Below are 16690 nucleotides of genomic sequence, written 5' to 3'. Positions count from 1 at the left end.
CTACTACACTAAAATGTATGCATTGTTGCTTAAATGTTTAACCTTGTTTTAACTGTGGAGCTTTTCTCCCCGGGCCTCCACTGAAAATGGAAATTATCCAGCTGGACTAGCCCGGTCAACAAATGTAAAATAAAATAAATAAATAAATAAAATAATAAAAATAATGTAGAATAACTGGCCTGAAGCCCAAGTGCTTAAGTGTATTCACTTTTAGAATAGCAGACACTGGGCCTTCAATCAGCAATTCCCAGCTTAGAAGGATGTAAGCTACCTGTCCTGCCACAACAGTGCAGACCACAAACCTTCTTAATGTAAAACAGCCTGTATGAAGCCCAAGTGCTTAAACCAAAAGACTTAGAATAACAGTTACAGTTTAATCAGGCTATTACCAAGCAGTAATAAATGCAGTAGAATAAATAAAAGTGAGTACTTTTAAGAAAAGCAAAAGAAAGTAGGAGGAAAGACAAATACAGTAAAGACAAATACAGTAAAAGCAAATTTTTTTTCCTTCTCATATCTACTCTCTGTATTAAGTAGAGTAAACACTAGACTCAGAATATGATCTCACTGTACTTGGTTAAGTGAGCAAATGAGATGGACCCAGGAGGAGTGTTCTAATACAGACTAACAGGAGGGGCGGGCAATTCCAGAGCCACTAACACCAACACACGAACAGGGCGGGCAGGTGGGGAACTCTAACTACAGGGAGGGCGGGTGGGGAACTCTAACTACAGGGAGGGCGGATGAGGAACTCTAACTACAGGGAGGGCGGGTGGGGAACTCTACCTACAGGGAGGGCGGGTGGGGAACTCTAACTATACGGAGGGCGGGTGGGGAACTCTAACTGCAGGGAGGGTGGGTGGGGAATTCTAACTGCAGGGAGGGTGAGTGGGGAACTCTAACTGCAGAGAGACACAGACCACACTGTAAAACACACACAACAGAAAAAATGAAACTACAGTACTTTTAAATCTGCAAGTTTGTACTTAACAGAATATTAAAATGCAAGTTTCACTTAGTTCCAGCTTCTAATGCAGACGTTTGTAGCCAAGCAAGTCTCTCAAGAGTTGAGCATAAAATGATTTCACAAACTTTGTGGCTAGCACTTAAAGTATAGAGGAATCCCTCTAGGCTATTAAATATCAGATAACAAAGAGTGATAACACCGCCCCCACGTAGAGCAAACAGACAGACAGCCAGAAACACACAATTAGGAAAGAGAAGAAATGAAAAAAACAGTACTTTTAAAACTGCAAGTTTGAATAAGTGGTGAGTGGAAGGTAATGCTATGCAATGCCAGGTAGTTAGATGTAGAATGCAATAAATGAGTCCCTGCATTCGATGCTACCACAAGAAAGTACAGACAGAGAGCAGACATAACAACAACAGAAACTACACTGGAGAGGGGCTGGGGTATGATGATGCCTGTAGTCGTAACAGCATATACACAAGACTGGGTGGCAGTTTATATTTGAGATGCAACGATGCAATGCGCAAGGTTGTTCTGATGATAAAGAAAACAAAGAGTGACCAAGAGATTGGAAGAGGAAGCAGAGGATCACTGGTCAGTGGTTACAGTATGTAAGTGAGAAAAATACAGAAATGAAGAATGACCCTACAAGTGAACTGAGAAATACCAGTGTCATAGGTGAGGTAGGTAGGGGGAACTGACTGAGGAGCTAGTAAAAGCTGGTCTTAAGCACAATGCAAAGACTATAGTGACTGAGGGAAAATGACTTAATCCTCACTATTGTGGTTGACATGACAAGAATAAACACTAAAGAAAAGTGGCTATACAATGGCATGTCCTATAATCCCTGGACTGTTGCTACCAACTGCCGGAAGGAACAGTAGGCTTCAGTCTTTTATGAAACACAATGAAAATAAATATGATATGTAAGCAAAAAATAAGGTAGCAAGAAAAGCTGTGGAACAAGGAATGTGGTAAAGAGCTGAAATGAGGAAAAAAAGGAAACGTGGGAAGGGACACAGCTGGCTTGGGTAAAGAGAGCGATAGGGGGGTAATAAAAGAAGGCACACATACAGACCAAACTGAGAATGAAATGAGAAATAAAGGAAACGTGGGAAGGGACACAGCTGGCCTGGGTAAAGAGAGCGATAGGGGGGTAATAAAAGAAGGCACACATACAGACAAAACTGAGAATGAAATGAGAAATAAAGGAAACGTGGGAAGGGACACAGCTGGCCTGGGTAAAGAGAGCGATAGGGGGGTAATAAAAGAAGGCACACATACAGACAAAACTGAGAATGAAATGAGAAATAAAGGAAACGTGGGAAGGGACACAGCTGGCCTGGGTAAAGAGAGCGATAGGGGGGTAATAAAAGAAGGCACACATACAGACAAAACTGAGAATGAAATGAGAAATAAAGGAAACGTGGGAAGGGACACAGCTGGCCTGGGTAAAGAGAGCGATAGGGGGGTAATAAAAGAAGGCACACATACAGACGAAACTGAGAATGAAATGAGAAATAAAGGAAACGTGGGAAGGGACACAGCTGGCTTGGGTAAAGAGAGCGATAGGGGGGTAATAAAAGAAGGCACACATACAGACAAAACTGAGAATGAAATGAGAAATAAAGGAAACGTGGGAAGGGACACAGCTGGCCTGGGTAAAGAGAGCGATAGGGGGGTAATAAAAGAAGGCACACATACAGACGAAACTGAGAATGAAATGAGAAATAAAGGAAACGTGGGAAGGGACACAGCTGGCCTGGGTAAAGAGAGCGATAGGGGGGTAATAAAAGAAGGCACACATACAGACAAAACTGAGAATGAAATGAGAAATAAAGGAACGTGGGAAGGGACACAGCTGGCTTGGGTAAAGAGAGCGATAGGGGGGTAATAAAAGAAGGCACACATACAGACAAAACTGAGAATGAAATGAGAAATAAAGGAAACGTGGGAAGGGACACAGCTGGCCTGGGTAAAGAGAGCGATAGGGGGGTAATAAAAGAAGGCACACATACAGACAAAACTGAGAATGAAATGAGAAATAAAGGAAACGTGGGAAGGGACACAGCTGGCCTGGGTAAAGAGAGCGATAGGGGGGTAATAAAAGAAGGCACACATACAGACAAACTGAGAATGAAATGAGAAAAAAGGAAACGTGGGAAGGGACACAGCTGGCCTGGGTAAAGAGAGCGATAGGGGGGTAATAAAAGAAGGCACACATACAGACAAAACTGAGAATGAAATGAGAAATAAAGGAAACGTGGGAAGGGACACAGCTGGCCTGGGTAAAGAGAGCGATAGGGGGGTAATAAAAGAAGGCACACATACAGACAAAACTGAGAATGAAATGAGAAATAAAGGAAACGTGGGAAGGGACACAGCTGGCTGGGTAAAGAGAGCGATAGGGGGTAATAAAGAAGGCACACATACAGACAAAACTGAGAATGAAATGAGAAATAAAGGAAACGTGGGAAGGGACACAGCTGGCCTGGGTAAAGAGAGCGATAGGGGGGTAATAAAAGAAGGCACACATACAGACGAAACTGAGAATGAAATGAGAAAAAAAGCCTATGAGGAGGTCAGAAAAAGGTCAGCAAATATAACCCAGCATGCCAAGGCAGACCTAAAGGAGGAGATCGATAGACAAGTAAAGAATAAGAAAAAACATTTCTCAGACAGCTTGGGGAATGAAGTTAGAGCTGGCACATATATGACCTAATGGAAACGCTGGAAATGAGAAATAAATAGTAATTCTTTATTATTGTATTTTAAAGAGGAGTAACATGATAATGTAGCTTATGTACTGATGCAGATAAATGGATAGACTAGAAAGCGACAACAGTGGAATGTGTTTGGATGGGTTACCTTGCTGAGTGTAAGCTGGAAAGTTACTGGGTAAACTGAACAATATCTTATAAAAAATTGTAGTCATGTCACCGGACTGGAAGATGGTAATTGCTTGAACAAAGGTGAGTTAGGTGCTGGCTTAGTGCCATAGAAGCATAAAACTTTACATATGATGTTCAGAGATTGAGTAGCATCTCACAGTCAATTAGCTTGCAGGGGAAAGGAAGAACAAGTGTCCGATGTCAGCTTGTCTATTCTGGTGGAGGAAGATGGCTTGATCTGCTGCTAAATGACACCTGATGGAGGCTGGGTGTAACGGCATATACTATAATGGATAGGATTTAGTATATTGGATAGGATTTTTGCTTAGCTCTTCCATGCAGTATATGAATGGTGTACCAGAACTAGCATGGCCAAGCACATATGTGCATTTGGGACTGGGGAGATGCTGCTCGGAGACAGGCTGCTGGAGTCCCTAAATGTCAGTTTCTTTAAAGAAGGGCAATATAATGGCTTTATGCAGTAGAGGTACTACCTTTTCTGTTAGTTCTAACTTCATCTGACTGGGCAACAAGAGGTGTGAACAAAGAAAACCATGTGTAAGTGATGCATCCAGGCTCCAACACACACCACTGGAGTTTAGCGGCAAAACCCAGGGTATGCAGCTGGACCAAGATGAAGACATGTGCACACTAGCTGACTGAGTGGAAGCAGACAGTTGCAGTTTAAGGTGACATGCCAGTTACCAGTGGGGCAGCAAAGGGTCAGTGCTGGATATGTAATAGGTTTATCATATCAAATGTCATATGTGGGTGTAAAGTGAGACTGACCTGCTTATTGATGGCACCAGAACTGACGCAGTAGTTTAGTGTATTAACCCATTAGGCCAACTCAGCTCTGTACTTGTCAGTGGGGGGACCATTCTCTGGTGAGACCTAGTATAGCTGCTATTATGTACAGATATATGGTGGCTGAGATTAAAGCAGAGAAGAGTATGGTTATACATGTTTTGTGGCAGTTGATTGAGTCCAAGGAAAACATGCATACATGGATAGGTGATCTTAGGAAGGTCAGATGAGAAAAACGATTAGAGTATTGCAATAATGCCTGTGCTGGTGTATGTAGATGGAAGACAGGACTTGAAGGTTACTCATCATTCTATTTTACAGGGAACTGGTAAGGCCACATTTAGAATGCTGTTGTTATTTTATTTCATTATTCTTTTACGTTATTCATTGTTTAATTGAATAAGCCAACTACATGCAAGCAGCTCATTTTAGAAGTAATCTGGGAGTACCAAATCTTCAAATGAGTTGCTCAAAGTAACACGGTTTGCAAATGGCGGCTGCGGGAATCACAACCTTGGCCAAATGGTTGGTGTTCTGCATCAGCAAAGTTTTGGTGGTGAAACAGAAAAAGTAAAGTTTAGCCTGGTAAACATAATGGGAATAAAGTAATAAAATGATGAATGGTACAGGGCCCTAATGTATGTGAAAAGCTTTAGACTGCCATATACAGATTCTGATAGGCAAAACAGAAAAAAAAAAAACAGGAAATAGGATATAAACATTGATATGGAAAGTAGGAGGACTGGACTTGAAATTGCGGGGTAAAATGGATATGCTTATCATTTAGAATGAGAGTGATTAATGGCCAAATCAAGGGAATACTTTTTCACAGAGTGGGTACGGGGACATCTAAGTACATTACTAAAATCAGCTATAGATTATCGGGCCAGTGAAGAATTCTAGAATGCTATGAACATAAAGAAAGAATAAATAATGCAGGTATAGGGGACTGGCAGCCTTTCAGGAGCTAGTGGCAAAAGTCTGTGGGTTTAACAGGGCCTAGGTTTTCTTGTGAGCATTTTCATATTTTTCTATTCATAAAAATCAACCAGCCCTAATATTACACCCTTTTGTTTCTCCTTTGTAACCCTCACTTCCACAGGTATGCTCCATGTTGTGTTTTTCTCACTATCCACCCATCTGCACACTGTTTTCTTTGAATACAATTCTAGATAAGCCACACCTGAACTACTTTCCTTTACACTGGCTTCCAAGCCAAAAACCTCTGCTGTAATGATGCTATTTGACTTTATACTCTAAATCCATAGTGCTTTTCGTTAGGTATTTCAGACTGGGCTTTTCTTCTCTGAGAATGACCAGATTATCTTCCCAAAGGACTGGCACCTAGTAGCCATCTGTACGGCTACTTTCATATCAACAGTTCATTAGCTGCAACATGGCTTGCCTATAAAAGTATCAGTATTCTGGGTATTGTTCCATCTTTGGCTCTGGCTATTGTTACATCTTCAGCACTGTGAAAGCACTGTCATTTGTAATAGTAACCATACAGCCTCGGCCTTGACATGGATGACAGTTTGGCAGTTATTCTATTTAAGGAAGCTAAGGTAGAACTTTCCTTTATGTACTTGGGTCATGGCTTTTCTGTGTGGCCTTTTTACCTGTTGTTTTGACCCTTATTTAGGATATTTTGCAGTCACATTAATGTTATGGACATCGGGCTTTATTATAACCCGAGTGTTTTCAGAGAATGGCCAGACTATCCATTTATACTGTACTGATGAGCCCATAAGAAGGGCAAAACATGTTGTGTGTACAGCTTAGTTGGAATTCAAAAGCCATGCAGCTGGAACTTTATATGTCCTTAAGGGGTCATTTACATATTTCTCATGAGCCTCCTTTCAGGGAGGTTTAAGGCATTACACTGTGGACACTTTTTTGTCTTGGTCTTTAGGTTTAAGGTATTACACTGTTGGCACTCTTTTTGTCTTGGTCTTTTAGCTGTTGTTGTTGCCTATAACTTTTATGTATGGTCTTTATACCTTTAGTTTTTGTATAAGTAGTGACTTTTACTTGTGTATTAAAAGAAATTAAGAAAATCAGATTGCCAAACATTCCTTCAAATATGTTCTGAGTACAGGAATAACAAGATGAATCATGCTTCCATTTAGATCATTTCTATCTTAAAGAAAATAATTCAAAGTTCTCAGATTTCTCCTGGTGTAGTAAATGCTTCACAGAGATGGATGCCCTTGCATTAATCTCTGTATGCTCTCTACTTGTTTAATGTATATTTGTAACTGCTTCATGTTTAACAAATGATTATAAATAGTGAACTGCAAAGAGAGAGCAGAACACCTGTGTGGATATGGAGAATAATATTAATTTATTTTACTTTAACATTTGTTGAACTATTAAATGGACTCATCCTCTAGGCATCACCCAGGCTAAGGTTGGCAAAAACAATTCATACATGCCATAATTATAAACAAACAATGGAACGTTATACAATTCTAGCATTACACCTAAGTACACAGTTTTTAGGGAAGCATTGTAGACACAAACAGTACTTTAAATCCGGAGGAATAAGGCTTTAATATTTTAAAAAGTGAAATATACATCTTCATAGAAACACTGCATGCAAATGGAAAGGTGTGTGAGGTGCATTCAGTGAGTAAATATACTTTGGAATAATAGCTGATGAAAAGAAAACAGCTATTGATAAAAACAGAAGTTAAGTGTGCAGTGTGGCCAGAGAGAACAGAAAGAAAACAGGAAGTGATGGTGATGTTTTAGTAAGCAGAGGGAAGAGGAGTTGTGTGTAGGGTATGAGAAGTTATCCAAAGTTACAGGAGCAGTGGCTTTGTGATCTTAACATATAGTCAACTAATTTGTATATTTATGAGCATACGAGATCACAGTCAATGTCAAATACATAGGACACCCTGAGACAATGTCCTTTGCATACTTTGGTTCACTTACGAGATACAATACTTTATGCAAATGGAGTAACAAGTTTGTGTACACTTACTCTGTGGACATCTTCAAGTGTACAATGGTGAATGGTACAGAAGTGAGCTATGGCATATTCTAATAATGCTCCAAAGATGAAACTGAAACAGATTCCCAGATAAACATCGATAGCTTTAATAAAGCAGTTAGCATTTGGTAGCGATGTCCTTGCACCCATCATCAGGGTTGTCATTGTTAGCACGGTAGTCACTCCTAGACAAGAAATTAATTAAATGCAACATGTTATTTCAGACACTGAGATATAAAAAAAAAACAGAGCATCTGAGACAGTAGAACTGGTCATCCTTGTTATTTCTTGAGACAAGCTGTTGAATATTTCTCTGAGGTGCTACACCTACAAGATCTTATAGAGACATGCAATATAACTATATAATATTTCCTGGTGTTCAGAAGTTGTAATCTTTGGCAAAAAATTGTCATCAGCTAGACAATTCACACTTTAGAGCTAGTAATTTTTCCCAGAAATATACAAGTCTGAAACTTTAAGAAATGTCACACTAGCACACACACAAGCACGCACACACACACACACACACACACACACACACACACACACACACACACACACACACGCGCGCGTATGTGTATGTGTGTGTGTGTGTCTGTCTGTGTTAATGAGTTTTTACAAGGAAGCTATACTCACCATCCTGTTATAAGCCTATTCAGTACTGCTAGGCAAAGCATGGCCTTTATTTGAATGTTGTCCACAGTTACATGCACTTTTCATTATATGATGTGTTACTCTATGTGCTTTGTGTATGCTTATCAGTATTTTTATAGTTTATTGTCACTTGGAACTTGTAATACAGTAATATAACTGATAAAATCACCTAAAAGTTAAAAGCTGGAACTGGAAATGAGGTTCTTCGTCTTACTATCAAGATAAAATCTTACTCATACTGGTGAAGTGTATTCCAGTCTGAGAAATAAATTTCAGTTGATTCCCCAAAGTTGTATGCACCTTAATCTGGTAAACACACCAACATATAAATAAATAAATAAATAAATAAATAAATACATACATACATAAATAAATAAATAAATATTAGTAATTTAACTGATAACATATCACTTATAAATAAAAAAGATGGACCTGGAAGTGAGTTTCTTTGTCTTTCTATTAAGCTATTTAGTTGGTTGATAACAGACTACAGGCCAGGGGGGAAAAAAAAAAGAAGACAGCATGGTGGGTTCTAGTAAAAGATGTCTGCGGCAGATAATTCCATCTCACCCTTTCAGTAATCAGTGTGTAGTGTCTATAGGAGTTTAGTCACTGCTGAAGGGCAAAAAGTCTGTATTTTGTCAAGTGGAGCAGAATACGCAAGTGAAAGCATAATAAATATGCAATAAGGCATATAAATGTGAGGGTTAAGGAACATTGTCCCCACTTTTGAGATGTATGATATATAAAACAAGTAAAACAAAGCTTCAGAGTTTATGGCATCACTGCAGATTGAGAGAGGAGGCATAACATCCTCTAACCTGCTCTTTTTAGCAATATTTGTTGTTAATGCTGGCCTTTTGCTCTTGGTTACTTAGCTGCTATACTGCTACCAGCTGTTTATGGGTTTTGGGATATCTTTTCCTTTCACTCTGTGCTACAGGAGCTCTGCAAGTAACTAGAACTGGAAAAGTGACACCAGGATTAACTTAATAATAGCCAATTGTATCCTTTATTGCTGGAGGAGGACCTCATTTCATTGTGTCTCATTTTTTTTTATTCATTCATTACATTGTCATCCTATTGAATGAAACCCCTGGCTGTATTTTTATTTGAACAGTATAACTTTTGAATTCTAAATGTGCATTTTTTGTTTGATAGTTCAGGGTTTGGTAATGAGTTATGTTTTTGTCTTTAATGTGGCTTTTTATCAGGCAGCAGAAATGCAGAGGAAATGGACCAATCCATTTTACAAACTACAGTAGCTCAGTGTTTGTGTGACGTCAGAGTTAGTATATATAAATAGCAGGGAATGTAGGATGTGAAAGAGGCCTGCCATATGGAACAGATGATTTTGTGTTTTGGTGATTTCTCATTTATTGCTTTTGCACATTCATGCAGTTTTAATTATTTTCATTTAGAATGACTGTGTACTTGATGTCTGGCAACTCAAGGATGTTGGGTGTCTCCAGCAGAAAACTGTGGTATCTTTTGTGCACATTAATAGAAGACATAGACTTCCTGTGTGAGACTATTGCACTGAGGTACCTGAGATGCCACAGTTTTGGACATCTTCTTCTTTCGGCTTTTCCCGGTTAGGGGTCGCCACAGCGGATCATCTGTCCGCTCATGATTGGCAGTGGAGTTTTACAGTGTCGAGTTGCCAGCCCGGCGCCCAACCTTCCACAGAAGGCACACACATGCACACGCTCACACCTAGGGCCAATTTAGAGTGTCCAATCCACCTACAGCATGTCTTTCGGATGTGGGAGGAAACCGGAGCACCCGGAGGAAACCCACGCAACCACGGGGAGGACATGCAGACTCCACACAGAAGGCACCCCAGCCAAGGATCGAACCGGAGAACCTTTTGCTGTGAGGCAACAATGCTAACTGCTGCACCACCGTAGCTGCCTAAGTTTTGGACATGATTGTATAAATTATGGGCCAAGGGAACAATGCCTTATACAGAAAATAGTTGTGTAGTTTATATGCAAATAGTTCTTGCATTGAGAAGATTTGTTTCATCCTTTTACTTTGTAATGTGTTCTGTGAATTTCACTTCTTCAAACAATGTACATCCAATCAAAACATTGGTAAGGCAATGCACCGAACATTTCTTCACTGTATGTTAATTGCAGTTTAGAGAATGGACGATCAGTGCATCTTCACCTTGAATGGAACAAGAAGGCTGTCCAGTAGGGTATTGATGTCTAGATAATTCCCAATGAAAAACAGGTCCTCACCTTCACTGAACCATGTACACATGCTGTGAAGCTCAAACAGGCAAAAAACAAATGGCTGCCATTTTTTTTTACATTCACTAAACTAGAGTATGCTGTTTAACGAGCATAAAATTAAAAAAAGGATTGTGTGTATGTATGCATGTGTTTGTGTGCATGTGAGTGTGTTTATGTATCTGAGCAAGAGAGAGGAAAAGACAGAATAAGAGTGAGAGTGACAGAGAAGGAGAGAGCGATCTCAAGGTCTCAACAGGTGACCCATCATTAGCACGTTTTCTAAACAATAAGAGGTATGAAACTCTAATGTATGACATTATTGACTGACTTTTATCCTCACTGATTTACCAGCAAATCATACATTCTTCCAGGCAGTGGAAATTATGCAGCAAAATCAGGGACAGTTAAGAGGCATGGGGGGGGGGGGTGTTGTAATACCTTGCATGCTAAAATCAGGGACAGTTAAGAGGCATGGGGGGAGGGGGTGTTGTAATACCTTGCATGCTAAAATCAGGGACAGTTAAGAGGCATGGGGGGAGGGGGTGTTGTAATACCTTGCATGCTATCTATTTTTTCTTCATTCATTTGCAAACAGGTGAGACATATAAGGTACACCCACTCTGTAAAGTGGTTGTAACTGTTGGGCACGTGCGTGCATGTGTGTGTGTGTGTTTGTACAGACATTAAATACTTACAAAATTTATATTCAGGATGTTAACTACTTCCTCCAGCAGTAATTGTATATGCTAGCAAGTATGAAACATTAGGTGTTGGAACTAGTTTACTTAAAATATACAAAAAAGTATGTAGTAATAAAAAGAAAAACAAAACAATTTAACAGACAGCCCATTTTCTAAGCATGCTATCATGGAATTAATACCCTTCCAGGGGTGATAAGACACTCTGCTAATTCCCTGATAATTCTCACCCTGTTGGGCATTATTGCTGACTTGTATTCCATATAGAGACAAGACCTCTTCTTTTCTCTTTATTTATCAATGACCTCTATGTAGCAATCCCTCAAGCCACCTGCATACAATATGCTTCTACACTCATATGTTCTGCCAACTCCACATCTGAACTACAACCTTTAACCCAGAAAGGATTTAGCACAGTAGAGGCATGGTTCTCAAAACGTTGCCTCCTTTCGAACACCAAAAAAAACAAGCTCTTATTCTTTACACCTAGCAGTAAGTTCTCTCCTATAGATTTCTTGATCAAATCCAATAATGGTTCATACTAATCTAACTGCCCTTGCAAGCCATTTTTTAAGCCTAGCCAATTGTCTCTTGTGAGACTCAAACCCTGAACCTTGTGTTTGTAAGGCAAACACCTTAACCATGAGGCCACCCTCCCAACGGCAACTTTATATCCCCTGACTCTACCACCAAACTGCTAGGAATCACAATTGACAATAATCTCACCTTTGATAACCATATAAATAACACTATTAAAACAGTAAATAGAAAAATGGGCTCCTTATATAGAATAAAACCCTTCTTAACTCCAACAGCCAGAACTACAATTGCCCACTCCTATTTAATCATAGGTTCATAGGTAGATACTAGGCTATCTGCCCTAGGGCGTTTATAAGCCTAGCCAGAGTGTATTTGGCTTCTGCCTCCCTATTAGATTTGCCTACTGTGCCACTGTAAAGTAGGTCACAGAAGGTACCATTTCAAGATTAGTTTACTGTGCCTCTGTCTAGCAAGGACACAGAAGAGATCCCAGGGGTGAATTTGCGATTTCCCATCCACGCGTCCAGATTTCGCTTGAAGAGGGTCAGCGAGGGGTTATGTCTAACAGGAATTGGGATTCTATTCCAGAGTGAGGGGAGCCTCTGGGAAATGAATCTGTCCCTCCAGCATGTCCTATTTATTTTTGTGCTGAGGTTTAGGTCCCTGCAGCGTGTAGCTCTAAGGGTCTTGGATTTTTTGAGGTGGAGCATGTCCATTAATTCTGGGTTTGACATGGCTTTGTACGTCAGGCATAGATTGCCTCTGAGTAGGCGGTAAGCAACTGAGTAGAGCTGGAGTTTCTTTAGTCGAGCTGCATAGGACATCTGTTTGTAGCCCATAATCCTCTTGGTGAGGTACTTTTGGGGTCTCTCCAGTTGCTGCAGGTGTCGGGTAAGGTACATCCCAAAAAGGGCATTGTATTCAATTATGGGCCTGATGAGTGATGAGTAGAGGGGCACAATGACCTCTCTTGATCTAGATGCGAACCCATTCGTGATAAGGTGGGCCATATAGAAGGTCTTTCTAACCACTTTGGCAATGTGATTATCAAAGGAGAGATTACTATCTACGTTGGTCCCCAAATCTCCAATTACTTCTTCCATACTTAATGGATTACCACCTATGTGGTAATTTGTGGGCACCTTGTTTTTCCCAAAGGGGATGACTATGCACTTTTTAGCATTTAGCTTGAGGCCGTGGCTCTGGCACCAAGCATCCATCTCAGTGAGACCCTTTTGGAGGATGCTTGTGTCAGCTGGAGATTTGATTATGGCCCCCAGTTTGCAGTCATCTGCGAACTTTGTCAGCCATAATTCCCCCGTGTTAGCCTGAACCTCAGAGAAGTATATACCGAACAAGAGAGGTCCCAGAACTGAGCCCTGTGGGACGCCACTTGTAACTGGTTTGGATTCGGACATGGCACCTGCGATTCTGACCATGTGGGTTCTATCTCTGAGCCAGTTTGCAACCCATCTTGTGATATAGGGGTTGATATTTAAGCTGGTAAGCTTATTTATAATGCCCGAGTGGGGTATTGTGTCGAAGGCTTTTGCGAGGTCCAGGTAGGCTGTGTGGACTACCTTGCCCTCATCTATGGCTTTGGTAACTGTTTCAAAGAAATCAACTAGTTTAAGAGGCAAGATCTGCCCTTAACAAAGCCGAATTGGGTAGGGTCCAGTGTCTGGAGGCTCCCAATGTCTTTGTTTATGTGTTCCATGATAATACGCTCCATAGCTTTACAGACCAGACTAGTCAGGCTTATGGGGCGATAGTTCCTGGGGTCCGTTGTGGCACCACCTTTGTGGAGTGGGACCACTGTAGCTGTACGTCATTCTTTGGGTACATATCCTGTAGTAAGGCTAAGTTTGAACAGTGACTTAATGTGAGGGTTCAGTTCTTCTTGGAGCTCGTGTAAGACACAGCCTGGGACACCGTCCAGTCCCATAGATGCTGTGTTTTTTGCTTTGGAGAGGGCAGCTTTCACCTGTGCATCTGTGATGTCAGGAAGGTTACATTCAGTTGGGATAGGCATTTGCTCCTTTGGGGGGGAAGGGGGGGAGACGTTTGCGCTGAATCTGTATGCCAGGATGTTGGCTATGTCTGTAGGTTCAGTATATTTTGTACCGTTGTGCAACAATTCAGAGCATATCTGGGAGTTTCCACCCATGTTCCTGACATAACTACAGAAGGTCTTGTGATTATCTTTAGTGTCTATGGCAATTTTTCTTTCGAAACTGGCCTTTGATGATTTTATGAGGGATCGAAGTTTCTTGCCAATACTGATCAGAGATGCCTTCCCTTTTTGGGATTTTGCTCTGTCATGTAGTAGCTTCCTCCTTCTGTTGTATAGCTTATTTATGGCCGGGGTCCACCAGACCGGTCTCCTGTTTTTGGAGGAGTGAGTCTTGGTTTTATTTGGGATAGCACGATCCATGCATTCCTGCAGGTGCTCATAGAATGCATTTGTAAAGGTTTCTGTGGATTGGGCTGTATTATCCTCTGGCCCGGGGGCTTTGAAGGATTCCACCTCAGTCTTGAGAATTGCAAAGTTGGCTTTTGAGAAATTCTTTACAGTGATTTCCTTGGCTGGGGGTGGGGACAGGATATGGATGTCCGGGGAAATTTGTTTATGGTCTGATCTTACCAATGAGGGGTTTACCTCTGGTGTGGAACATAGAGACCCATGTTGGTGATGACCAGGTCCAATATGTTGTTCCCTCTTGTGGGAGTGGTGACCAGTTATTCCATCATGTTAGAGTTTATAAATTCAAGGAACCGTTGGGTGAGGGTGTTTGGGCTTGAGTAGTTTTCCCAGTCAATGTTTGGGTAGTTGAAGTCACCCAATAACATAGTGTTTGGAGAGACCTTCATATTCTCCAGTGTTCTCAGGAATGCCAAGTGGGGTTCCTGTAATAGGGAGGGTATTCTGTAGCAGGCTACAAACTGAAAGACAGTTTTTCCCACTGTTAGTTGCACATGTATGGTTTCTGATGCTTCGTGAAGTGCCACTAACCTGGAGGTGTAGGTATCTTTGATGAATATAGATACTCCCCCTCCTTTTGTGCTTTGGTCCGAGTTTTGGGGCCGAAACGCATGGTATGAGTTATAACCTGGTAGTGCTGGGGTGCTCTCAGGAGTCTTGAACCAGGTTTCTGTTACTGCACAGATATCAATTTTCTCCATACTGAGGAGAGCCTCGAGCGCGTGCATCTTGAGGTTTAGACTTCTGGCATTGAGTAGCATTACCTTTAGTTTTTTTATCCTTGGGTTGTCTATGGAGGTGGGTTTGTCCTTTGAGCCTTGCCTAAAAAAGGCACTATGGGGGCGGCAAGAGCCTTGGCCAATATACGAAAGCCTAAGGGTGACAGGTGCAAGCCGTCCCTAGTGAAGCAACGTGGCTTGTTGGGCATGTCATCCCAGGCTGACAGACACTGGATCCCCTTTGAATGACACCAATACTTTAGCCAATTGTTGAAACTGATCATTTTGTCTTTATACATGGCATCATTCTTGGTGAGGGCAAGATGCTACTCAAGGTCAGGGTCATACCAGCCTGGGCTACATGGTCAGAGAGCTCCTCTATGTCTCTTTTCATGTAGTCCAGGGAGGTACATCTCAGGTCATTCACACCAGCATGGACAATGATGGAGTTATACTTGTACTTGCTTTGGAGTGACCTGAGTGCTTGCGTTATGTGGCGGATCCTGGCACCCAACAGGCAGCTTACAGTGACCTTCTCCTTGTTCAGTCTGGTGAGTGGGACGTCAGTGTGCCGGACAATAGAGTCCCCTATAACAAGTGTATTTGGTGTGTTGTTTGGCCTTGAGGGCTGTGACTGTGAGGCACACTGATTTTGTGAGATATGTGATTCGTGGGTATTGTTGAGGGGTGGCTGTTGCTTGGATATCTGCTTAGGAGGTCTTTGCTGTTTAGGTAGATTTTTATTTAGAGCCTCCGAGTATGTTTTTGTGTGTTTATGTGTTGGGTATGCAGATGCAATAGGTCTGTGTGAGACTGGATTTGTGGTGTGGGTGGTTACCTTTTCCTCCTGACTGACTCTGCCATTCTTGGGTTGAGAGAGCTCTGCCTCCAGTTTGGCTGTGTAACTGCATCTCTCACATGTATTAGAGTTTGTTGTAAGGAGGAGAGGGTTGTCTGTGTACATAAGGCAATTGTAACATTGCCTCAGAATTCCCAGATTCACCAGCTGGACTGGAGAGTAACCTTGAAACTGACCCTTGGACATACCAGATTAGTATAGGGAACTGTTTTTTTACTGATCAGATTAGGGAAGGGAACTGATTTTTCACTTGATCAGGAAGGACCAATCGGGAGCCTAATACTTATGAGAAGTCAAGGAGGGTGTAGTGCTTTAGTTAGTTAGTGTTTCCTTATAAGAGCTGAGCAAGTGCAGGGCTTTAGAAAGAGAATAGAGTGATTACTTTGAGAGTTTGAACAGTTCTAAGGGAAAAAGTGAAGAGCAGACTTTTTGGAGCCTGGAATAGTTTAAACCTGTTTAGGCAGCACTGCCCGACGCTGCTCAATGCGCAAAACTGTGCAAAAAGAGAGTTGTAGGCTTTTAAGAGAGAGAGATCAAGGAGTTTAGAATTGACCCAAAATGGCCAATAAAACTACAGCTTCTAGGTAGTAACCACTCCTTCAGGGACAGGCAGGCTGTTCAGTGTTAACCACTCCCACTGGTGAACACAGAGACTTCCCTTTAGCCCAAGCAAGCACTGGCCTTCTAGAAACTTCCAAACAGTTCAGAACAGCAAATCTGTAACTGAACTTTCTTAACTTTCAGAAAGTGGGAAAAAAGCAAGATTTTTTTTTTTTCTTTTTGTTGTAGTTTAAAGGTAGCAGAGATACACAAGCAGCAAAATAATCACAGC

At 41.4% G+C, this 16690-nt stretch overlaps 1 protein-coding gene across 1 annotated transcript in view; it reads right to left on the bottom strand.

Moving 5' to 3' along the window:
* LOC122799792 (gamma-aminobutyric acid type A receptor subunit pi) overlaps positions 1–16690 on the bottom strand; it is a 930262-nt gene that overhangs the window by 40543 nt on the left and 873029 nt on the right. Inside the window, exon 10 of the mRNA XM_044069090.1 lies at positions 7658–7851. Coding sequence (XP_043925025.1) covers positions 7658–7851 — 194 coding nt within the window. The remainder of the gene's footprint in view (positions 1–7657; positions 7852–16690) is intronic.

This window comes from Protopterus annectens, chromosome 4.part0, assembly GCF_019279795.1.
Source record: "Protopterus annectens isolate FY-2018-M chromosome 4.part0, PAN1.0, whole genome shotgun sequence".
Classification (NCBI taxonomy): Eukaryota; Metazoa; Chordata; order Ceratodontiformes; family Protopteridae; genus Protopterus; species Protopterus annectens.
The sequence above is the reverse complement of the archived record's forward strand: the minus strand, read 5'-3'. Positions and strand labels throughout refer to the sequence as shown.